At 44.3% G+C, this 26,204-nt stretch overlaps 1 protein-coding gene across 1 annotated transcript in view; it reads left to right on the top strand.

Annotated features, from left to right (window-relative positions):
- Positions 1-661: 661 nt before the first annotated feature.
- sptlc3 (serine palmitoyltransferase, long chain base subunit 3) overlaps positions 662-26,204 on the top strand; it is a 95,878-nt gene continuing 70,335 nt past the window's right edge. The window contains exons 1-5 of the mRNA XM_046368432.1: positions 662-910; positions 1,023-1,129; positions 8,566-8,772; positions 17,677-17,831; positions 19,883-20,031. Coding sequence (XP_046224388.1) covers positions 1,025-1,129; positions 8,566-8,772; positions 17,677-17,831; positions 19,883-20,031 — 616 coding nt within the window. The 5' untranslated portion in view covers positions 662-910; positions 1,023-1,024. The remainder of the gene's footprint in view (positions 911-1,022; positions 1,130-8,565; positions 8,773-17,676; positions 17,832-19,882; positions 20,032-26,204) is intronic.

Genomic DNA, 26,204 nt, shown 5'->3' on the forward strand with positions numbered 1-26,204 from the left:
GCTCTAGCATACAGGCCTAGACATTGTGCAAGATAGTTTCTGTACTCCTTTCAAAGTACCGGTGGTCTACTGCTGTGTCGTGTTATATCCTTAGCCTACAGGCCTACAGGCTTATATGCTTTAAACACTAACTTGGATGTCATAAAACAGCACAGGAACATTGTCTGTCATTTCAAACTATCATGTCTCTTTTCTCACTTGGTTTGAACTAGTCACTACAACTGGTATTGTTTTCAATGCTTCCTGTATTTGTGTAAATGAGTAACCGCGAATTGAACACACACTATCACACCCTATGGGAAAGTCCCAAATGCCACCCTATTCCCTATATAGTGCACTACTTTTGACCGGGGACCATAGAGCTCGGTTTAAAAGTTGTGCACTATATAGGGAATAGGGTGCTATTTCGGATGCAGGCTTTTTATTTTACACTATAATAGAGAAGTGAAACTAGAGTAACGATAACAGATACAGTTGACCTCGTGCTTCACTTTAAGTCCAAACTACTGTTGAAATTCTGTGAGCGGCCTTAGGTCTGGTGACGACACATATTTACAAACTACATTATATTTCTACGGATGACAGCCTATCACCAGTTTAGGAAAACGGAATGTACATTTTTTTTCCAATTTTGATTTTCAGATTCAGAAGTCTAATCATTTGTTTCACCCGCTGCTTCCTCGAGATCTATGTTCACAGCGTGGAGATGAGATGCTTGTTTTGTGTACACAATAATAAGAGGCTTGCGCGTGGGTTAGGTTTCCAACGCGACCTGTAGCAGTCACATAACTCTGGTCCGGGGCGTTACGTCGGGTTTGTTGATGCAGTGCTATCAACCCACACGTAACGTCACGGACCAGAGCTACCCGTAGTGCTGATTATAAATCACCTTTTTGTCGTAATGACCCAGGTAAGGTAAACCGGTTTCATACCTAGGCTGCCATTCATTCACCGCTGCTTGGTGGGTGAAAAAACACTTCCTACTTATTCGCTCAGTGTACAATATATCTTCTCCTGACTAGATATGGCTCGAACTACAGCCCCTGTGCCCAACGGAAACCTCAACATACAACTGAACGGGAATAACTTCAAAAACGCGAATTGTAAGAAAAATGGATACCACAATAAGGTAAGTAGAATTACTGGCGAGTAGATGTCATGGGGCGTTTTCCAATGCTATGTGCGACATGTTGAGCAGCCTAACTTTTATTCTCTGTAAAAAAATAAAATAATAATATTGAGAACAACAACAACAACAAAAAAATCAATAATATGAACGGTGTGTAATACTAGTGTAGAGGCTCTGTTGCCGAGTTAGTGTGTGTCACTGTGACTACATGAAGCGTAGCGCTGCCTCGTATCTCAGGATCGCACTTGTTGATGCAGCCCGGTGTAACTACCTCGTTACATTATGACCCACCTCGCATCTACTCATCTGTATCCCGTCCCGGACGAGCCAAGAACCACGTGGAATCGGACATTTCACGAGAACATTTGAAAACATATTTTATAGGTGGTTTTGAAATCTACAAATCTTGATTCCTGGTCATGCATCTTGTGTCTGAACGGTCAAATCGGATTTATTTGCCCTCAATTCTTTGAGGGGGGGATTGTTATTTGGCATATCTTGTAGTTTTCCTACCTAACTAGTTACTGTTGTGTGGACAGTTTGACAATACCATGTGGTAGTTAACTAGCGAGCGTGTTAATAGTTCAGAAACGAATGAGTGAAAGTGTTAGCAAACTAAAGGGCACACTGGTTGACTGTTGTGGCCGGACAATAAAAGATGACTCGTTTTGAACGTTGTAATCATCCTCTTTCAGGCTTTAAACGTGTTCTTACACTGTGATTTTGAACATTTTGAAAGTAACCGGGAGTCTTCCGTGACAGGTATTGTTTCCTTAGTTTGCTCTAAACACATCTCCTGAGTGCCACCTACCAGTCTACTGTAGTGAGCCCTCACACCCTTTTACAACTAGAGCAGCCATGTCAGAGTCACTACAGTCTGAAATAGGGATCGTTTTGACAGGTCATGTACTAATGGTTACTAACTAGTACTAATGGTTACTAACTAGTACTAATGGTTACTAACTAGTACTAATGGTTACTAACTAGTACTAATGGTTACTTGAGTATATATATATATATATCCAATTAAAAAGTGCCATTTAATATTAATTTATTGAAACTCTAAATCAACTGGTTATATAATATCGTGGAAGACAATATTTTAAAAAGCATTAACCTCAGCAGTGGTGCTTTGATGTAGAAGCCGGCTGGCTGTGCAATGACATAGCCTTGTTTGGTTAATTTAGCAGACAATATGCTCTTATTTATTGAACCCTTATCACAGTCAAGACACACCTACACTACCGGTCAAAAAGTTTAGAACACCTACTCATTCCAGGTTTTTTAATTTTTTAAAACTATGTTCTACATTGTAGAATAATAGTTGAGACATCAACACTATTAAATAACACACATGGAATCATGTAGTAACCAAAAAAAGTGTTAAACAAAATAGATTTTATATTCTTTAATAATTTATTTTTTATATTCTTTAAAGTAGCTTTGCCTTGATGACAGCTTTGCACACATTGTACACAATAAATAAAAGTATGTAATATAACAGAATAAAATAACAGAATATATTTCCAAATATATATATTTTTTAAAGGTTGCCATGGTGAAGTGATGCCCATACCTGGAACAGTTGTTCTCCATGAGGGAACATTTGAAACTCAATCTGACGAGATGAGAGACCTGTTTTTAAACCCGTGGTTGGTTAACAAACCAAAATCTGTTTTCTTTTGGATATACAGATGTTCAATTAGGTTTATTATTATTTATTTTAGTTTATTATTCTGCCTGTTCTTTGGAATTTAAAAAAATTGATGAACAATTCCACACTGAAGGCTGACATACAGCGCATTCGGAAAGTATTCAGACCCCTTGACTTATTCAACATTTTGTTACGTTACAACCTTTATAACTAAAATTTCTATATATATTTTTTTTTTAATCCATCTACACACAATACCCCATAATGACAGCAAAAACAGGTTCCCAGTTACATTATGCTAATTTAGTATTAATTTATAAAACAGAACTATCACATTTACATAAGTATTCAGACCCTTTACTCAGTACTTTGTTGAAGCACCTTTGGCAGCGATTACAGCCTTGAGTCTTCTTGGGGATGACGCTACAAGCTTGGCACACCTGTATTTAGGGAGTTTCTTACATTCTTCTCTGCAGATCCTCTCAAGCTCTGTCAGGTTGGATGGGGAGCATCGCTGCACAGGTTTCTCCAGAGATGTTAGATCGGGTTCAAGTCTGGTCTCTGGCTGGGCCACTAAAAGACATGCAGAGACTTGTCCCGAAGCCAGTCCTGCGTTATCTTGGCTGTGTGCTTAGGGTCATTGTCCTTTTAGAAGGTGAATCTTCAACCTATTCTGAGTTCCTGAGTGCTCTGGAGCAGGTTTTCATCAAGGATCTCTCTGTACTCTGGTCCGTTCATCTTTCCATCGATCCTGACTAGTCTCCTAGTCCCTGCCGCTGAAAAACATCCCCACAGCATGATGCTGCCACCACCGTGCCTCACCGTAGGGATGGTATTGGCCAAGTGATGCGCGTTGCCTGGTTTCTTCCAGATGTGACGCTTGGCATTCAGGCCAAAGAGTTCAATGTTGGTTTCATCAGACCAGAGAATCTTGTTTCTCGGTCTGAGAGTCCTTTAGGTAACTTTTGTCAAACTCCAAGAGGGCTGTCATGTACCTTTTAGTGAGGAGTGGCTTCTGTCTGGCCACTCTACCATAAAGGCCTGACTAGGGTGCTGCAGAGATGGTTGCCCTTCAGGAAGGTTCTCCCATCTCCACAGAGGAACTCTGGAGCGCTGTCATAGTGACCATCGGGTTCTTGGTCACCTCCCTGACCAAGGCCCTTCTCCCCTGATTGCTCAGTTTGGCCGGGTGGTCAGCTCTAGGAAGAGTGTTGGTGGTTCCAAACTTCTTCCATTTTAAGAATGATGGAGGCCACTGTGTTCTTGGGGACCTTTAATGATGCAGACATTGTTTGGTACCCTTCCCCAGATCTGTGCCTCGACACAATCCTGTCTCAGAGCTCTTTGGACAATTCCTTCAACTGCATGACTTGGTTTTTGCTCTGACATGCTCTGTCAACTGTGGGACCTTATATAGACAGGTGTGTGCCTTTCCAAATCATGTCCAATCAATTGAATGTACCACAGGTGGACTCCAATCAAGCTGGAGAAACATCTTAAGGATGTTCAATGGAAACAGGACTCACATGAGCTCAATTGCGAGTCTCATAGCAAAGGGTCTGAATACTGATGTAAATAAAGCAAATCTGTTTTTTAATTTTTTTATACATTTGCAAAAAATGTAACAAACTGTTTTTGCTTTGTCATTATGGGATATTTTGTTTAGATTGATGAGGGAAACAATTATTTAATGCATTTTAGAATAAGGCTGAAATGTAACAAAACGTAACAAAATGTGGAAAAAGTCAAGGACTTGTTGTTGTTGTTGTTTGTGTGTAGTTACCGTGACTGTTGTTGTTACCATGACTGTTTGTGTGTAGTTATCATGCCTGTTGTTTTTGTGTATTTACCATGCCTGTTGTTTTTGTGTAGTTCCCATGCCTGTTGTTGTTGTTTTTGTGTAGTTACCCTGACTGTTGTTGTTGTTTGTGTGTAGTTACCCTGACTGTTGTTGTTGTTGTTTTTGTGTAGTTACCCTGACTGTTGTTGTTGTTTGTGTGTAGTTACCCTGACTGTTGTTGTTGTTTGTGTGTAGTTACCCTGACTGTTGTTGTTGTTTGTGTGTAGTTACCCTGACTGTTGTTGTTGTTTGTGTGTAGTTACCCTGACTGTTGTTGTTGTTGTTGTTGTTTGTGTGTAGTTACCCTGACTGTTGTTGTTGTTGTTGTTGTTTGTGTGTAGTTACCCTGACTGTTGTTGTTGTTGTTGTTGTTTGTGTGTAGTTCCCATGCCTGTTGTTTGTGTGTGTTACGGTTTTCATGTGGTGAAGGAGAGTCGGACCAAACTGCAGCGTGTATATTGCGATCCATGTTTAATAAACAACGTAGACACGAAAAAACACAAACACTACAAAACAATAAACGTAACGAAAACCGAAACAGCCTATACTTTGTGTAAACTAACACAGAACAAGGACATCTGGACACTAAGGACAATCACCCACAACACAACCAAAGAATATGGCTGCCTAAATATGGTTCCCAATCAGAGACAACGATAAACACCTGACTCTGATTGAGAACCACTCCAGACAGCCATAGACTCTGCTAGATCACCCCACTAGCTACAATCCCACTATATACCAAAACCCCAAGACAAAACACACCACAATACAAAAACCCCATGCCACACCCTGGCCTGACCCAATACATAAAGATAAACACAAAATACTTCGACCAGGGCGTGACAGAACCCCCCCCCCCCTAAGGTGCGGACTCCCGAACGCACCTCAAAACAACAGGGAGGGTCCGGGTGGGCGTCTGTGGGGTCCGCGGGACGCGGACCCCACTCAAACACCATCTTAGTCCCTCCTCCTTGCGTCCCTGGATAGTCCACCCTCGCCGCCGACCATGTCCTAGTAGTCCTCACCCAGAACCCCACTGGACTGAGGAGCAGATCGGGACTGAGGGGCAGCTCGGGACTGAGGCAGCTCGGGACTGAGGGGAAGCTCAGGAGTGAAAGGAAGCTCAGGAGTGAAAGGAAGCTCAGGAGTGAGAGGAAGCTCAGGAGTGAGAGGAAGCTCAGGAGTGAGAGGAAGCTCAGGAGTGAGAGGAAGCTCAGGCAGGTAGATAGATCTACCCGATCCTGGCTGGCTGGTGGTCTCAGCAGATCCTGGCTGACTGGCAGATCCTGGCTGACTGGCGGATCCTGGCGGATCCTGGCAGACTGGCGGATCCTGGCCGACTGGCAGATCCTGGCCGACTGGCAGATCCTGGCCGACTGGCAGTTCAGGCGGCGCTGGGCAGACTGGCGGCACTGGCGGCGCTGGACAGACTGGCGGCGCTGGGCAGACTGGCGGCACTGGCGGTGCTGGGCAGACTGGCGGCGCTGGGCAGACTGGGGCCACTGGCGGCGCTGGGCAGATGGGGGGCACTGGCGGCGCTGGGCAGAAGGGGGGCACTGGCGGCGCTGGGCAGACTGGCAGGGCAGACTGGCGGCGCGGGCGGTGCTGGGCAGACTGGCGGCACTGGACATACTGACGGCGCTGGGCAGACTGGCGGTGCTGGGCAGACTTGCGGCGCTGGGCAGACTGGTGGCGCTGGGCAGACTGAAAGATCTGGCTGCTCCATGCTGACTGTTGGCTCTGGCTGCTCCACGCTGACTGGCGGCTCTGGCTGCTCCACGCTGACTGGCGGCTCTGGCTGCTCCATGTGGGCTGACAGCTCTGGCGGCTTCTTAGAGACTGGCAGCTCCTTGCAGATTGACAGCTCCTTGCAGACTGACATCTCTGGCTGCTTCATGCAGACTGACAGCTCTGGCTGCTTCATGCAGCTCTGGCTGCTTCATGCAGACTGACAGCTCTGGCTGCTCCATGCAGACTGACATCTCTGGCTGATCCATGTGGACTGACAGCTCTGGCGGCTTCTTACAGACTGGCAGCTCCTTGCAGACTGACAGCTCCTTGCAGACTGGCAGCTCCTTGCAGACTGGCAGCTCCTTGCAGACTGGCAGCTCCTTGCAGACTGGCAGCTCCTTGCAGACTGGCAGCTCCTTGCAGACTGGCAGCTCCTTGCAGACTGGCAACTCCTTGCAGACTGACAACTCCTTGCAGACTGACAACTCTGGCTGCTTCATGCAGACTGACATCTCTGGCTGCTTCATGCAGACTTACAGCTCTGGCGTCGCTGAACAGACAGGAGACTCCAGCAGCGCAGGAGAGGAGAAAGGCTCTGATAGCGCTGAACAGGCGGGAGGCTCCGGCAGTGCAGGAGAGGCGAGGCGCACTGTAGGCCTGATGCGTGGTGTTTGCACTGGTGGTACTGGACCGAGGACACGCACAGGAAGCCTGGTGCAGGGAGCTGCTACCGGAGGGCTGGTGTGTGGAGGTGGCACAGGATGGGCTAGACCGTGAAGGCGTACTGGAGATCTTGAGAGCAGTGTTGGCACAGGACGTGCAAGGCTAGGGATGTGCACAGGAGGCCTGGTGCGTGAGGCTGGCACCAACTTCACCAGCCGACTAACACGCACCTCAGGACGAGTATGGAGCGCTGACCCAGGTGCCATCAAATCCCTGACATGTTCCGTCGGGCGAAATCCATGCAAAAAGCACCAACACAGCAACTCCCTCATTTCTCTCTCCTCCAATTTCCCCATTAACTCCTTCACAGTCTCTGCTTCGCTCACCTCCAACACCGGTTCTGGTCTCCTCCTTTGCTCCTCACGATAAACAGGGAGAGTTGGCTCAGGTCTGACTCCTGACTCTGCCACACTCTCCCTGAGCCTCCCCCCCTAAGAAATTTTTGGGGCTGAATCTCAGGCTTCCATCCGCTCTGCCGTGCTAGCTCCTCATAATGCCGCCTCTCTGCTTTTGCTGCCTCCAGCTCGGCTTTGGGGCGACAATAATCTCCAGGCTGTTCCCAGGGTCCTTTCCCGTCTAGAATCTCCTCCCAAGTCCATTTCTCCAAGTAGTGCAGCCTCTCCCACTGTAGTTGTTGCCTCTGTTGCCTCTCCTGCGGCTCCTGCCTGTTGACACGCTGCTTGGTCCGGTTGTGGTGGGTGATTCTGTTACGGTTTTCATGTGGTGAAGGAGAGTCGGACCAAACTGCAGCGTGTATATTGCGATCCATGTTTAATAAACAACGTAGACATGAAAAAAACACAAACACTACAAAACAATAAACGTAACGAAAACTGAAACAGCCTATACTTTGTGTAAACTAACACAGAACAAGGACATCTGGACACTAAGGACAATCACCCACAACACAACCAAAGAATATGGCTGCCTAAATATGGTTCCCAATCAGAGACAACGATAAACACCTGACTCTGATTGAGAACCACTCCAGACAGCCATAGACTCTGCTAGATCACCCCACTAGCTACAATCCCACTATATACCAAAACCCCAAGACAAAACACACCACAATACAAAAACCCCATGCCACACCCTGGCCTGACCCAATACATAAAGATAAACACAAAATACTTCGACCAGGGCGTGACAGTGTGTAGTTACCCTGACTGTTGTTGTTGTTGTTTGTGTGTAGTTACCCTGACTGTTGTTGTTTTTGTTGTTGTTTGTGTGTACTTACCCTGACTGTTGTTGTTGTTGTTGTTTGTGTGTAGTTACCCTGACTGTTGTTGTTGTTGTTTGTGTGTAGTTACCCTGACTGTTGTTGTTGTTTGTGTGTAGTTACCCTGACTGTTGTTGTTGTTGTTGTTGTTGTTTGTGTGTAGTTACCCTGACTGTTGTTGTTGTTTGTGTGTAGTTACCCTGACTGTTGTTGTTGTTTTTGTTTGTGTGTAGTTACCCTGACTGTTGTTGCTCTTCTTCCTCTAGAAAAACAGCACAGCACACAGCGCTGGGCCCCCCTCCAATCGCCAGAGGTTTCAGAGACCAGAATCCTTTGAGAATCCTCCCATGTACGTAGCTGTGATGACATACCTGGGGTTCGGCATCGTCACAGTGTTTGGATACTTCAGGGACTTCCTCAGAGCAGTAGGACTGGAGAAATGTCACATCGCCAGGGAGAGAGAGGAGCAGAAGGTAGAGATGTACAGTATAAGTCAATAGTTTGGACACCCCTACTCATTCCAGGGTTTTTCTTTATTTTTACTATTTTCTACATTGTACAATAGACATCAAAACTATGAATTAACACATATGGAATCATGTAATAAAGAAAAAACCTTTGAATGAGTAGGGGTATCCAAACCTTTGACTGGTACTATATATATACATTGTTTAAAAAAAAATGCTTTTATTCTGCCTTCCACGGGGTGCAGTGGTCTAAGGCACTGTATCGCAGTGCTAGCTGTGCCGCTAGAGATCTTGGTTTAAGTCCAGGTTCTATCACAGCCGGTCGCGACTGCGAGACACATGGGGCGGTGCCTAATTGGCCCAGCATCGTCTGGGTTGGAAGAGGGTTTGGCCCGGCATCGTCTGGGTTGGGAGAGGGTTTTGCCCGGCGTCGTCTGGGTTGGAGGTGGGTTTGGCCCGGCATCGTCTGGGTTGGGAGAGGGTTTTGCCCGGCGTCGTCTGGGTTGGAGGTGGGTTTGGCCCGGCGTCGTCTGGGTTGGAGATGGGTTTGGCCCGGCGTCGTTAGTGCATGAGGACTGCAGATGTGGTCAGGGCAATAAATTGCAATGTCCGTACTGTGAGATGCCTAAGACAGCGCTACAGGGAGACAGGACGGACAAACCTACCGTCGCTGGACCAGACAGGACTGGCAAAAAGTGCTCTTGACTGACGAGGCACGGTTTTGTCTCACCAGGGGTGATGGTCAGATTCACGTTTATCATCGAAGGAATGAGCGTTACACCAAGGCCTGTAAAATGGAGCGGGATTGATTTGGAGGTGGAGGGTCCGTCATGGTCTGGGGCGATGTCTCACAGCATCATCGGACTGAGCTTGTTGTCATTGCAGACAATCTCAATGCTGTGTGTTACAGGGAAGACATCCTCCTTCCTCATGTGGTACACTTCCTGCAGGCTCATCCTGACATGACCCTCCAGCATGACAATGCCACCAGGCATACTGCTCATTCTGTGTATGTGATTTCCTGCAAGACAGGAATGACCTTGTTCTGCCATGGCCAGCGAAGAGCCCAGATCTCAATCCCAATCCCATTGAGCACGTCTGGGACCCGTTGGATCGGAGGGTGCGGCCTAGGGCCATTCCCCCCAGAAATGTCTGGGAACTTGCAGGTGCCTTGGTGGAAGAGTGGGATAACATCTCACAGCAAGAACTGGCAAATCTGGTGCAGTCCATGAGGAGGAGATGCACTGCAGTAATTAATGCAGCTGGTGGCCACACCAGATACTGACTGTTACTTTTGATTTTGACCCACCCCTTTGTTCAGGGACACATTATTCCATTTCTGTTAGTCACATGTCTGTGGAACTTGTTCAGTTTATGTCTCAGTTGTTGAATCTTGTTATGTTCATACAAATATTTACACATGTAAAGTTTGCTGAAAAGAAACACAGTTGACAGTGAGAGGGCGTTTCTTTTTTTTTGCTGAGTTTATATACATTTTACAGACACAATCTATTTTACATTTCGCTTTAATTTGCAATGAAAACGACTTTCTGACTAAATTAGAAAACATCTAATATGCTAGTATACCGTTGGATGGACGCTTCTCCCTCTCGGTCATGGTTGCCATGGTTGCCCTTAGTTTGAAGATGTAATCCGGAGGTGTTTTATACAACGGTTATCTTCCTTCTTCTTTTTTGGACTCTCTGCATTTGGCATCTCTCTGCTTCCACTGAAATCAAAACTCTTCTTCTTTGGTTGCAACGACACCGTTTCTTCCCACCTACTACTTCCTGTCAACAGAAGACTCTACAATGTCAATTCAAATGTTTTTTTTATTTTTATTTTCCTAAATCGGGGATTTTCTCATTGTCGGATTCATTTTCAGAATGAATCAGCGGTTAGTTTCCTGAATATTTCCTTGGCTAAACCAACTCGACTCGTAATTCAACAATTTTATTTACAGATGACACGTTTATTATTAAGGCAACATGAAAGTTCACATGTTCCAGAAGCATTTATGCCAAAACATTTTGGTAAAAAAATAAAAATAAAAAATAGAAAATAAAAAAATAAAAAATAAAAAAAAAAAAAATAAAAATAAAAAAATATAAAATAAAAAAATAAAAAATTAAAAAATTAAAAAAATACGTTAAAATACTTCTGCTGAAGGGCCTCCCGGGTGGCGCAGTGGTTAAGGGCGCTGTACTGCAGCGCCAGCTGTGCCACCAGAGACTCTGGGTTCACTCCCAGGCTCTGTCGTAACCGGCCGCGCCCGGGAGGTCTGTGGTGCGATGCACAATTGGTCTAGCTTAGGAGGGGTTGGCTGGTAGGGATATCCTTGTCTCATTGTGCACCAGCGACTCCCGTGACAGGCCGGGCGCAGTGCGTGCTAACCAAGGTCAGTTGGATGCGTGCTGTGTTATGACCGAGCCTGTACGGGAGTTGTAGCTACTAAACAATTGGATACCACAAAATTGGGGAGAAAACGGTTTCAGGAACTCATGTAAATCTGAAAAGGACATGGAGTTAATGCTCTCTCATTAGTTTCCCCCCCCCTTCTTGTTGTTGTTTAATAATCTACTGGGTGACAGACGACCCAGAGGACTAGATCTGGAGACAATGAACTCTCAGTGGAGAGAGATGCAGAGGGAGAGACAGAGAGAGAGAAAGAGCAGAGAGAGGGAGACGCAGAGAGAGAAAGAGCAGAGAGAGAAAGAGCAGAGAGAGAAAGAGCAGAGAGAGAGGGAGAGAGAGGGAGACAGAGAGAGAACAGAGAGAGAGAGAGACAGAGAGAGAGAGAGACAGAGAGAGAGAGGAGAGAGAGACAGAGAGAGAGCAGAGAGAGAGAGCTCTGCTCTGTTCTCCTCAGAGATGGAACTGAAGATCTCCATCATGGAAAATAATAAGGGCAAAATTATTTTAAATCCTGATTCCTTTGTCTTCTTCTCTACCTTTTTTTGTTGTATATTTGCTTTATTTAGACAGAAACTGGTGGAAAGAGGCTCTCTGTCCTTAGAGAATTGTGGCCTGCTTTTTGAAAACTGTTGTAGTGATACTTACAATACTGGTGATATGTGGTTGTTTAGCCTACTTTAGTAGACTTACGTGTGTGTGTGTGTGTGTGTGTGTGTGTGTGTGTGTGTGTGTGTGTGTGTGTGTGTGTGTGTGTGTGTGTGTGTGTGTGTGTGTGTGTGTGTGTGTGTGTGTGTGTGTGTGTGTGTGTGTGTGTGTGTGTAGACAATCTGCTCTAATGTGCTCTCACTGTTTGACATGGTTGTCTTTACGAGGTCACTCTAGGGGACTACTTTATGTATCCTCTGTCCCTGAATAACACTCTTCACTGCATCACACACACACACAGACACACACACACACACACACAGAAACAAACACACACACAGACACACACACACAGAAACACACACACACACAGAAACACACGCAGAAACACACACACACACACACACACACACACACACACACACACACACACACACACACACACACACACACACACACACACACACACACACACACACACACACACACACACACACACACACACACACACACACACACACACACACACACACACATGCAGCTGTGACCATCAGAGACTGACTGAAACATCCTATATGGCATTGACTGGGATGGGATAGCTCTTTTCTGATCTGTTGTGTTCTGCCCTGTGTTCTGCCCTGTTCTGTTGTGTTCTGCCCTGTTCTGTTCTGCTCTTTTCTGTTCTGCCCTGTTCTGTTCTGTTGTGTTCTGCCCTGTTCTGTTGTGTTCTGCCCTGTTCTGTTCTGCTCTTTTCTGTTCTGCCCTGTTCTGTTCTGCCCTGTTCTGTTCTGCCCTGTTCTGTTCTGTTCTGCCCTGTTCTGTTCTGTTCTGTTCTGCCCTGTTCTGTGGTGTTCTGTTCTGTTGTGTTGTGTTCTACTCTGTTCTGTTGTGTTCTGTTCTTTTGTGTTGTGTTCTGTTTTGTTGTGTTGTGTTCTACTATGTTCTGTTGTGTTCTGCCCTGTTGTGTTCTGCCCTGTTCTGTTCTGCTGGAAATGATTTGCACTTTTCGCACCAAAGTACGTTCATCTCTAGGAGACAGAACGCGTCTCCTTCCTGAGCGGTATGACGACTGCGTGGTCCCATGATGTTTACACTTGCGTACTATTGTTTGTACAGATGAACGTGGTACCTTCAGGCGTTTGATAATGGCTCCCAAGGATGAACCAGACTTGTGGAGGTCTACAATTTGTTTCTGAGGTCTTGACTGATTTATTTTGTTTTTCCCATGATGTCAAGCTAAAAAGGCACTGAGTTTGAAGGTAGGCCTTGAAATACATCCACAGGTACACCTCCAATTGACTCAAATGATGTCAAATAGCCTATCAGAAGCTTCTAAAGCCATGACATCATTTTACAGAATTTTCCAAGCTGTTTAAAGGCACAGTCAACTTAGTGTATGTAAACTTCTGACCCACTGGAATTGTGATGAAATTAATTATAAGTGAAATAATCTGTCTGTAAACAATTGTTGGAAAAATGACTTGTGTCATGTACAAAGTAGATGTCCTAACCGACTTGCCAAAAGTACAGTTTGTTAACAAGAAATTGGTGTTGTTGAAAAATGAGTGGTTGAAAAATGAGTTTTAATGACTCCAACCTAAGTGGATGTAAACTAGTTTTAATGACTCCAACCTAAGTGTATGTAAACTAGTTTTAATGACTCCAACCTAAGTGGATGTAAACTAGTTTTAATGACTCCAACCTAAGTGGATGTAAACTAGTTTTAATGACTCCAACCTAAGTGTATGTAAACTAGTTTTAATGACTCCAACCTAAGTGGATGTAAACTAGTTTTAATGACTCCAACCTAAGTGTATGTAAACTAGTTTTAATGACTCCAACCTAAGTGGATGTAAACGTCATACTTCAACTGCATGTGCCATGTAGTAATCATGCTGTGCTGTGACAATGAACCCTGTTTTCAATATGTTCTGCTCTGTCCTGCTCTGTTCTGCTCTGTTCTGCTGTGTTCTGCCGTGTTCTGCTGTGTTCTGCCATGTTCTGCTCTGTTCTGCTCTGTTCTGCCATGTTCTGTTCTGCTCTGTTCTGCTCTGTTCTGCCATGTTCTGCTCTGTTCTGCCATGTTCTGCCATGTTCTGTTCTATTCTGTTCTGTTCTGCTCTGTTCTGCCATGTTCTGCTCTGTTCTGCCATGTTCTGCTCTGTTCTGCTCTGTTCTGCTCTGTTCTGCTCTGTTCTGCCCTGTTCTGTTCTGCTGTGTTCTGTTCTATTCTGCTCTGTTCTGCTCTGTTCTGCCATGTTCTGTTCTATTCTGTTCTGTTCTGCTGTGTTCTGTTCTATTCTGCTCTGTTCTGCTCTGTTCTGTTCTATTCTGCTCTGTTCTGCTCTGTTCTGCTCTGTCCTGCCGTGTTCTGCCATGTTCTGCTGTGCCTTGGTCCTAAAGGAGCTCTGAAAATAATGTCAGATCAGAAGCTCAAAAAAAAAACTATTTTTGCCAACAGCACCATGTCCACTGCACTCCTCTTACAGTGATCACCCACTTCTAGTCATGGGATACAGGGATCACCCACGTCTAGTCATGGGATACAGTGATCACCCACTTCTAGTCATGGGATACAGTGATCACCCACTTCTAGTCATGGGATACAGTGATCACCCACGTCTAGTCATGGGATACAGTGATCACCCACTTCTAGTCATGGGATACAGTGATCACCCACTTCTAGTATTGTGATACAGTGATCACCCACTTCTAGTCTTGGGATACAGTGATCACCCACGTCTAGTCTTGGGATACAGTGATCACCCACTTCTAGTCTTGGGATACAGTGATCACCCACTTCTAGTCTTGGGATACAGTGATCACCCACGTCTAGTCTTGGGATACAGTGATCACCCACTTCTAGTCTTGGGATACAGTGATCACCCACTTCTAGTCTTGGGATACAGTGATCACCCACTTCTAGTCTTGGGATACAGTGATCACCCACTTCTAGTCTTGGGATACAGTGATCACCCACTTCTAGTATTGTGATACAGTGATCACCCACTTCTAGTATTGTGATACAGTGATCACCCACTTCTAGTCTTGGGATACAGTGATCACCCACTTCTAGTATTGTGATACAGTGATCACCCACTTCTAGTATTGTGATACAGTGATCACCCACTTCTAGTCTTGGGATACAGTGATCACCCACTTCTAGTATTGGGATACAGTGATCACCCACTTCTAGTATTGTGATACAGTGATCACTATATCTCATTAGGATGTAACTGCACCACCTCTCCAATTATTCAAACATACTTACCACTTGCAGTTGAAGTCGGGAGGTTTACCTGAGCCAAATACATTTAAACTCAGTTTTTCCACAATTCCTGACATTTAATCCTAGCAAAAAATTCCCTGTTTTAGGTCAGTTAGGATCACCACTTTGTTTTAATTAAGAATGTGAAATGTCAGAATAATAGCAGAGAGAATGATTTATTTCAGCTTTTACTTCGTTCATCACATTCCCAGTGGGTCAGAAGTTTACATACACTCAATTAGTATTTGGTAGCATTGCCATTAAATTGTTTAACTTGGGTCAAACATTGAGTGGCTATCCACAATAAGTTTGGTGAATTTTGGCCCATTCCTCCTGACAGAGTTGGTATAACTGAGTCAGGTTTGTAGGCCTCCTTGCTCGCACACGCCTTTTCAGTTCTGCCCACAAATTTTCTATGGGATTGAGGTCGTGGCTTTATGATGGCCTGTCCAATACCTTGACTTTGTTGTCCTTAAGCCTCCCCTTCTTCCTCCAAACATAACAATGGTCATTAGGCCAAACAGTTATATATTTGTTTCATCAGACCAGAGGACATTTCTCCAAAAAGTACGATCTTTGTTTCCATGTGCAGTTGCAAACCGTAGTCTGGCTTTTTTATGGCGGTTTTGGAGTAGTGGCTTCTTCCTTGCTGAGTGTCCTTTCAGGTTATGTCGATATAGGACTCGTTTTAAAGTGGATCTTCACAAGGTTCCTCACTGTTGTTCTGGGATTGATTTGCACTTTTCGCACCAAAGTACGTTCATCTCTAGGAGACAGAACGCGTCTCCTTCCTGAGTGGTATGACGACTGCGTGGTCCCATGGTGTTTATACTTGCGTACTATTGTTTGTACAGATGAACGTGGTACCTTCGGGCGTTTGATAATGGCTCCCAAGGATGAACCAGACTTGTGGAGGTCTACAATTTTTTTTCTGAGGTCTTGGCTGATTTCTGTTGATTTTCCCATGATGTCAAGCAAAGAGGCACTGAGTTTGAAGGGAGGCCTTGAAATACATCCACTGGTACACCTCCAATTGACTCAAATGATATCAATTAGTCTATCAGAAGCTTCTAAAGCCATGACATCATTTTCTGGAATTTTCTGAGCTGTTTAAAGGCACAGTCAACTTAGTGTATGTAAACTTCTGACCCACTGGAATTGTGATACAGTGAATTATAAGTGAAATAATCTGTCCGTAAACAATTGTTGGAAAAATGACTTGTGTCATGTACAAAGTAGATGTCCTAACCAACTTGCAAAAACTATAGTTTGATATTAATTAACAAGAAATTTGTGGAGTGGTTGAAAAACAAGTTTTTAATGACTCCAACCTAAGTGTATCTAAACTAGTTTTAATGACTCCAACCTAAGTGTCTGTAAACTAGTTTTAATGACTCCAACCTAAGTGTCTGTAAACTAGTTTTAATGACTCCAACCTAAGTGTATGTAAACTAGTTTTAATGACTCCAACCTAAGTGTATGTAAACTAGTTTTAATGACTCCAACCTAAGTGTATCTAAACTAGTTTTAATGACTCCAACCTAAGTGTATGTAAACTAGTTTTAATGACTCCAACCTAAGTGTCTGTAAACTAGTTTTAATGACTCCAACCTAAGTGTATCTAAACTAGTTTTAATGACTCCAACCTAAGTGTCTGTAAACTAGTTTTAATGACTCCAACCTAAGTGGATGTAAACTAGTTTTAATGACTCCAACCTAAGTGTATGTAAACTAGTTTTAATGACTCCAACCTAAGTGTATGTAAACTAGTTTTAATGACTCCAACCTAAGTGTATGTAAACTAGTTTTAATGACTCCAACCTAAGTGTATGTAAACTAGTTTTAATGACTCCAACCTAAGTGGATGTAAACTAGTTTTAATGACTCCAACCTAAGTGTCTGTAAACTAGTTTTAATGACACCAACCTAAGTGGATGTAAACTAGTTTTAATGACTCCAACCTAAGTGTATGTAAACTAGTTTTAATGACTCCAACCTAAGTGTATGTAAACTAGTTTTAATGACTCCAACCTAAGTGTATGTAAACTAGTTTTAATGACTCCAACCTAAGTGTCTGTAAACTAGTTTTAATGACTCCAACCTAAGTGTATGTAAACTAGTTTTAATGACTCCAACCTAAGTGTCTGTAAACTAGTTTTAATGACTCCAACCTAAGTGTATGTAAACTAGTTTTAATGACTCCAACCTAAGTGTATGTAAACTAGTTTTAATGACTCCAACCTAAGTGTATGTAAACTAGTTTTAATGACTCCAACCTAAGTGTCTATAAACTAGTTTTAATGACTCCAACCTAAGTGTATGTAAACTCGTTTTAATGACTCCAACCTAAGTGTCTATAAACTAGTTTTAATGACTCCAACCTAAGTGTATGTAAACTAGTTTTAATGACTCCAACTTAAGTGTATGTAAACTAGTTTTAATGACTCCAACCTAAGTGTCTGTAAACTAGTTTTAATGACTCCAACCTAAGTGTATGTAAACTTCAGACTTCAACAGCATGTGCCATGTAGTAATCGCGCTGTGCTGTGACAATGAACCCTGTTTTCAATATGTCTCCTCAGGATTTCGTCCCTCTGTACCAAGACTTTGAGAACTTCTACACCCGTAACCTGTACATGAGAGTAAGAGACAACTGGAACAGACCTATATGCAGTCTGCCTGGCCCTGTGTTTGACGTGATGGAGAGGGTGTCCCCAGACTACAACTGGACATTCAGGTACAGGGTGCTGATCTAGAATCCATTTTTTTTTCCCACTTGTAGATAACAATGGGATCTTATTACATCGGACAAGGGAGGACCTGATCCTAGATCTGAACTCCTACTCTGATACACTGTGTGTGTATATGGTCCTAGGTTCTAATAAGGCTTTGAGCAAATTCAATGTAACAATATCGATTGATATGTATACTGTTTTGTGTTCTAATTGCTTATCGTATTATTGTTGTAGGTTGGTCCCCACTATTACTGTCATTCAATAAGGGTGTGTGTGTGTGTGTGTGTGTGTGTGTGTGTGTGTGTGTGTGTGTGTGTGTGTGTGTGTGTGTGTGTGTGTGTGTGTGTGTGTGTGTGTGTGTGTGTGTGTGTGTGTGTGTGTGTGTGTGTGTGTGTGTGTGTGTGTGTGTGTGTGTGTGTGTTTGCCACTCAGACATACATGTGCAACAAAATCAATTGTTCTGTGACGTATGAACAGGTAAGACCATAGACGATGTCATCAACATGGGTTAAATGTCTGTCTGTGTGTATGTCTGTCTGTGTGTGTTCAGTTTAACAGGTAAGACCATAGACGATGTCATCAACATGGGGTTTAATGTCTGTCTGTATGTCTGTCTGTATGTCTGTCTGTGTGTGTTCAGTTTAACAGGGAAGACCATAGACGATGTCATCAACATGGGGTTTAATGTCTGTCTGTATGTCTGTCTGTATGTCTGTCTGTGTGTGTTCAGTTTAACAGGGAAGACCATAGACGATGTCATCAACATGGGGTTTAATGTCTGTCTGTATGTCTGTCTGTATGTCTGTCTGTGTGTGTTCAGTTTAACAGGGAAGACCATAGACGATGTCATCAACATGGGGTTTAATGTCTGTCTGTATGTCTGTCTGTGTGTGTTCAGTTTAACAGGGAAGACCATAGACGATGTCATCAACATGGGGTTTAATGTCTGTCTGTATGTCTGTCTGTGTGTGTTCAGTTTAACAGGGAAGACCATAGACGATGTCATCAACATGGGTTTAATGTCTGTCTGTATGTCTGTCTGTGTGTGTTCAGTTTAACAGGGAAGACCATAGACGATGTCATCAACATGGGTTTAATGTCTGTCTGTATGTCTGTCTGTATGTCTGTCTGTGTGTGTTCAGTTTAACAGGGAAGACCATAGACGATGTCATCAACATGGGGTTTAATGTCTGTCTGTATGTCTGTCTGTATGTCTGTCTGTGTGTGTTCAGTTTAACAGGTAAGACCATAGACGATGTCATCAACATGGGGTTTAATGTCTGTCTGTATGTCTGTCTGTATGTCTGTCTGTGTGTGTTCAGTTTAACAGGGAAGACCATAGACGATGTCATCAACATGGGGTTTAATGTCTGTCTGTATGTCTGTCTGTATGTCTGTCTGTGTGTGTTCAGTTTAACAGGGAAGACCATAGACGATGTCATCAACATGGGTTTAATGTCTGTCTGTATGTCTGTCTGTATGTCTGTCTGTGTGTGTTCAGTTTAACAGGGAAGACCATAGACGATGTCATCAACATGTGGTTTAATGTCTGTCTGTATGTCTGTCTGTATGTCTGTCTGTGTGTGTTCAGTTTAACAGGGAAGACCATAGACGATGTCATCAACATGGGGTTTAATGTCTGTCTGTACGTCTGTCTGTATGTCTGTCTGTATGTCTGTCTGTGTGTGTTCAGTTTAACAGGGAAGACCATAGACGATGTCATCAACATGGGGTTTAATGTCTGTCTGTATGTCTGTCTGTATGTCTGTCTGTGTGTGTTCAGTTTAACAGGGAAGACCATAGACGATGTCATCAACATGGGGTTTAATGTCTGTCTGTATGTCTGTCTGTATGTCTGTCTGTGTGTGTTCAGTTTAACAGGGAAGACCATAGACGATGTCATCAACATGGGGTTTAATGTCTGTCTGTATGTCTGTCTGTATGTCTGTCTGTGTGTGTTCAGTTTAACAGGGAAGACCATAGACGATGTCATCAACATGGGGTTTAATGTCTGTCTGTATGTCTGTCTGTATGTCTGTCTGTGTGTGTTCAGTTTAACAGGGAAGACCATAGACGATGTCATCAACATGGGTTCCTATAACTACCTGGGTTTCGCTGAGAACGACGGTGATTTCCTGAAAACTGTGGCAGACAGAACCCAGCAGTATGGTCTCGGGGTCTGCAGCACTCGACAGGAAATGGGTGAGCAGTGTGTGTGTGTGTGTGTGTGTGTGTGTGTGTGTGTGTGTGTGTGTGTGTGTGTGTGTGTGTGTGTGTGTGTGTGTGTGTGGGTGTGGGTGTGGGTGTGGGTGTGGGTGTGGGTGTGGGTGTGTGTGTGTGTGTGTGTGTGTGTGTGTGTGTGTGTGTGTGTGTGTGTGTGAGAGAGAGAGTTAGGGAGAGGAAGAGGAAGAGTGTCTGTGACTATAGTTATTGTATAGTTGTTATTGTATAATTGTACATTGCTTAGATGTTGTGTTGCTGCCATGTTGTGTTGCTACCATGTTGAGTTTGTGCCATGTTGTGTTGCTGCCATGTTGTGTTGTTGTCATGTTGTGTTGCTACCATGTTGTGTTTCTGCCATGTTGTTGCTGCCATGTTGTGTTGCTGCCATGTTGAGTTTCTGTCATGTTGTGTTGCTGCCATGTTGTGCTGCTACCATGTTGTGTTGCTACCATGTTGTGTTGCTACAATGTTGTGTTGCTACCATGTTGTTGTTGTGTTGCTACCATGTTGTGGTGCTGCCATGTTGTGTTGTTGTCATGTTGTGTTGCTGCCATGTTTCTGCCATGTTGTGTTGCTGCCATGTTGTGTTGCTGCCATGTTATGTTGCTACCATGTTGTGTTGCTACCATGTTGTGTTGCTACCATGTTGTTGTCATGTTGTGTTGCTACCATGTTGTGTTGCTACCATGTTGTGCTGCTGCCATGTTGTGTTGCTACCATGTTGTGTTGCTGCCATGTTGTGTTGCTACCATGTTGTGTTGCTGCCATGTTGTGTTGCTGCCATGTTGTGTTGCTACCATGTTGTGTTGCTGCCATGTTGTGTTGCTACCATGTTGTTGTCATGTTGTGTTGCTACCATGTTGTGTTGCTGCCATGTTGTGTTGCTACCATGTTGTGTTGCTACCATGTTGTGTTGCTGCCATGTTGTGTTGCTACCATGTTGTGCTGCTGCCATGTTGTGTTGCTACCATGTTGTGTTGCTGCCATGTTGTGTTGCTACCATGTTGTTGTCATGTTGTGTTGCTACCATGTTGTGTTGCTGCCATGTTGTGTTGCTACCATGTTGTGTTGCTGCCATGTTGTGTTGCTACCATGTTGTTGCTGCCATGTTGTGTTGCTACCATGTTGTTGCTACCATGTTGAGTTTGTGCCATGTTGTGTTGCTACCATGTTGTGCTGCTGCCATGTTGTGTTGCTACCATGTTGTGTTGCTGCCATGTTGAGTTGCTACCATGTTGTTGTCATGTTGTGTTGCTACCATGTTGTGTTGCTGCCATGTTGTGTTGCTGCCATGTTGTGTTGACTTTCCTAGTAAAAAAAAAAATCCAACATTGTGTAGAAAAGGTTTTTCCATTTTGGGACGTAGTCCCAGTCTGTGTGTTTTGTGGGGAGCACTGAAGCACTAGTAGTGTCCACTTGACATGAGCCACTCCTTCACACGGTATCAGTCTTATCTATAGAGTATCTAGTCTTCTATTGATGCCCTATATACCGCCATATATACGTATATATGAAGTCCAAGTATTGAACTACTCTAACTCTTAAGGTGTTGTACAGGGCCAGTTCTTTGTTAATACCTGCAGGTTTACGAGTGGTAATAAATTCCTCTCTTCTATAACCTACCACTTACATAAGATTCTGTGACCTACACATGCACCGAATACAACAGGTGTAGTGGACCGTACAGTGAAATGCTGAATACAACAGGTGTAGTGGACCGTACAGTGAAATGCTGAATACAACAGGTGTAGTAGACCGTACAGTGAAATGCTGAATACAACAGGTGTAGTAGACCTCACAGTGAAATGCTGAATACAACAGGTGTAGTAGACCGTACAGTGAAATGCTGAATACAACAGGTGTAGTAGACCGTACAGTGAAATGCTGAATACAACAGGTGTAGTAGACCGTACAGTGAAATGCTGAATACAACAGGTGTAGTAGACCGTACAGTGAAATGCTGAATACAACAGGTGTAGTAGACCGTACAGTGAAATGCTGAATACAACAGGTGTAGTAGACCTTACAGTGAAATGCTGAATACAACAGGTGTAGGTAGACCTTACAGTGAAATGATGAGTACAGCAGGTGTAGGTAGACCTTACAGTGAAATGCTGAATACAACAGGTGTAGTAGACCTCACAGTGAAATGCTGAATACAACAGGTGTGGTGGACCTTACAGTGAAATGCTGAATACAACAGGTGTAGTAGACCGTACAGTGAAATGCTGAATACAACAGGTGTAGTAGACCGTACAGTGAAATGCTGAATACAACAGGTGTAGTAGACCGTACAGTGAAATGCTGAATACAACAGGTGTAGTAGACCGTACAGTGAAATGCTGAATACAACAGGAGTAGTAGACCTTACAGTGAAATGCTGAATACAACAGGTGTAGTAGACCTTACAGTGAAATGCTGAATACAACAGGTGTAGGTAGACCTTACAGTGAAATGCTGAATACAACAGGTGTAGTAGACCTTACAGTGAAATGCTGAATACAACAGGTGTGGTGGACCTTACAGTGAAATGCTGAATACAACAGGTGTAGTAGACCTTAAGTGAAATGCTGAATACAACAGGTGTAGTAGACCTTACAGTGAAATGCTGAATACAACAGGTGTAGACCTCACAGTGAAATGCTGAATATAACAGGTGTAGTAGACCTTACAGTGAAATGCTGAATACAACAGGTGTAGTAGACCTCTGAATACAACAGGTGTAGTAGACCTTACAGTGAAATGCTGAATACAACAGGTGTAGTGAAATGCTGAATACAACAGGTGTAGTAGACCTTACAATGAAATGCTGAATACAACAGGTGTAGTAGACGTTACAGTGAAGAGGCTATATACAGGGGGTACCGGTACAGAGTCAATGTGGAGGCTATATACAGGGGGTACCGGTACAGAGTCAATGTGGAGGCTATATACAGGGGGTACCAGTACAGAGTCAATGTGGAGGCTATATACAGGGTATTACGGTACAGAATCAATGTGGAGGCTATGTACAGGGGGAAGTCCAAGTCTGGGGGCACTGGTGTCGAGGCAATTTAGATAATATGTACATGTAGGTAGAGTTGTTAAAGTGACCATGCATAGTTAATAAGATAGTAGCAGCAGTGTGTGTGTGTGTATGGGGGGGGGTTGTAAATAGTCTGGGTAGCCATTTGATTAGCCGTCCAGGAGTCTTATGGCTTGGGGGTAGAAGCTGTTTAGAAGCCTCTTGGACCTAGACTTGGTGCTCCGGTACCGCTTGCCATGTAGTACTAGAGAGAACAGTCTATGACTAGGGTGGCTGGAGTCTTTGACAACTTTTAGGGCCTTCCTCTGACACCGCCTGGTATAGAGGTCCTGGATGGCAGGAAGCTTTCCCCCAGTGATGTACTGGGCCATACGCACTACCCTCTGTAGTGCCTTGTGGTCGGAGGCCGAGCAGTTGCCGTACCAGACAGTGATGCAACCCGTCAGGATGCTCTCGATGGTGCAGCTGTAGAACTTTTTGAGGATCTGAGGACCCATGACAAATCTTTTCAGTCTCCTGAGGGGCGAATAGGTTTTGTTCTGCCCTCTTCACGACTGTCTTGGTGTGCTTGGACCATGATAGTTTGTTGGTGATGTGGACGCCAAGGAACTTGAAGCTCTCAACCTGCTCCACTACAGACCCGTTGGTTGGTTTCCTTTAGTCCACAATCATCTGTCTTGATCAAGTTGAGGGAGAGGTTGCTGTCAGGTCTCTGACCTCCCTACAGGCTGTCTCATCGTTACAAACTCCAAGAGAGTTTTCTTGGGTATGATGCTACAAGCTTGGCACACCTGTATTTGGGGAGTTTCTCCCATTCTTCTCTGCAGATCCTCTCAAGCTCACTCAGGTTGGATGGGGAGCGTCGCTGCACAGCTATTTTCAGGTCCCTCCAGATATGTTTGAATCAGGTTCAAGTCCGGATGGCTGGGCCATTCAAGGATATTCAGAGACTTGTCCCGAAGCCACACCTGCGTTGTCTTGGCTGTGTGCTTAGGGTCATTGTCTTGTTGGAAGGTGAACCTTCACCCCAGTCTGAGGTCCTGAGTGCTCTGAAGCAGGTTTTCATCAAGGATCTCTCTGTACTTTGCTCCGTTCATCTTTCCCTCAATCCTGACTAGTCTCCCAGTCCTTGCCGCTGAAGAACATCCACACAGCATGATGCTGCCACCACCATGCTTCACCGTAGGGATGGTGCCAGGTTTCTTCCAGATGTGATGCTTGGCATTCAGGCCAAAGAGTTCAATGTTGGTTTCATCAGACCAGAGACTCTTGTTTCACATGTTCTGAGAGTCTTTAGGTGCCTTTTGGGTTAAATAAAGGTAAAATTTAAAAATATTTTTTTTTAGCAAACTCCAAGCAGGCTGTCATGGAAGCCACTCCTCAGTAGAAGGCACGTCTGACCACTCCACTATAAAGGCCTGATTGGTGGAGTTCTGCAGAGACGGGAGAACCTTCCAGAAGGACAACCATCTTCAGAGAGGAACTCTGGAGTTCTGTCAGAATGACCATCGGGTTCTTGGTCACCTCTCTGACCAAGGCCCTTCTCCCCCAATTGCTCAGTTTGGCTGGGCAGCCAGCTCTAGGAAGAGTCTTGGTGGTTCTAAACTTCTTCCTTTTAAGAATTATGGAGGCCACTGTGTTCTTGGGGACCTTTAATGATGCAGACATTTTTTGGTACCCTTCCCCAGATCTGTGCCTCGACACAATCCTGTCTCTGAGCTCTTTGGACAATTCCTTCAACTGCATGGCTTGGTTTTTGCTCTGACATGCTCTGTCAACTGTGGGACCTTATATAGACAGGTGTGTGCCTTTCCAAATCATGTCCAATCAATTGAATGTACCACAGGTGGACTCCAATCAAGTTGTACAAACATTTCAAGGATGATCAATGGAAGCAGGATGCACCTGAGCTCAATTTCGAGTCTCATAGCAAAGGGTCTGAATTTTTATGTAAATAATAGGCACATGACAGCCCACTTGGAGTTCATCAAAAGGCACCAAAAGACTCTCAGACCTCGAGACACAAGATTCTCTTGTCTAATGAAACCAAGATTTAACTCTTTGGACTGAATGCCGAGCGTCACGTGTGGAGGAAACCTGACACCATCCCTATGGTGAAAGACTGGGCACACGTTCACCTTCCAATAGGTTAACAATCCTAAGCACACAGCAAAGACAACGCAGGAATGGCTTCAGGACAAGTCTCTGATTGTCCTTGAGTGGCCCAGGAAGAGTAGCTGCTGCCTTGGCAGGAACTAATAGGGATCCATAATAAACCACAGGAAGAATAGATGCTGCCTTGGCAGGAACTAATAGGGATCCATAATAAACCACAGGAAGAATAGATGCTGCCTTGGCAGGAACTAATAGGGATCCATAATAAACCACAGGAAGAATAGATGCTGCCTTGGCAGGAACTAATGGGGATCCATAATAAACCCCAGGAAGAGTAGCTGCTGCCTTGGCAGGAACTAATGGGGATCCATAATAAACCACAGGAAGAATAGATGCTGCCTTGGCAGGAACTAATAGGGATACATAATAAACCACAGGAAGAATAGATGCTGCCTTGGCAGGAACTAATAGGGATCCATAATAAACCACAGGAAGAATAGATGCTGCCTTGGCAGGAACTAATGGGGATCCATAATAAACCCCAGGAAGAGTAGCTGCTGCCTTGGCAGGAACTAATGAGGATCCATAATAAACCCCAGGAAGAGTAGCTGCTGCCTTGGCAGGAACTAATAGGGATACATAAAAAAACCACAGGAAGAATAGATGCTGCCTTGGCAGGAACTAATAGGGATACATAATAAACCACAGGAAGAATAGATGCTGCCTTGGCAGGAACTACTGGGGATCCATAATAAACCCCAGGGAAAATAGCTGCTGCCTTGGCAGGAACTAATAGGGATCCATAATAAACTCCAGGAAGAGTATCTGATGCCTTGGCAGGAACTACTGGGGAGCCATAATAAACCCCAGGAAGAGTAGCTGCTGCCTTGGCAGGAACTAATAGGGATCCATAATAAACCCCAGGAAGAGGAGCTGCTACCTTGGCAGGAACTAATGGGGATCCTAAATAAATATATATACAAATAACTTACCACTTACATAAGATTATAGA

Source organism: Oncorhynchus gorbuscha, linkage group LG11 (genome assembly GCF_021184085.1).
Source record: "Oncorhynchus gorbuscha isolate QuinsamMale2020 ecotype Even-year linkage group LG11, OgorEven_v1.0, whole genome shotgun sequence".
Classification (NCBI taxonomy): Eukaryota; Metazoa; Chordata; class Actinopteri; order Salmoniformes; family Salmonidae; genus Oncorhynchus; species Oncorhynchus gorbuscha.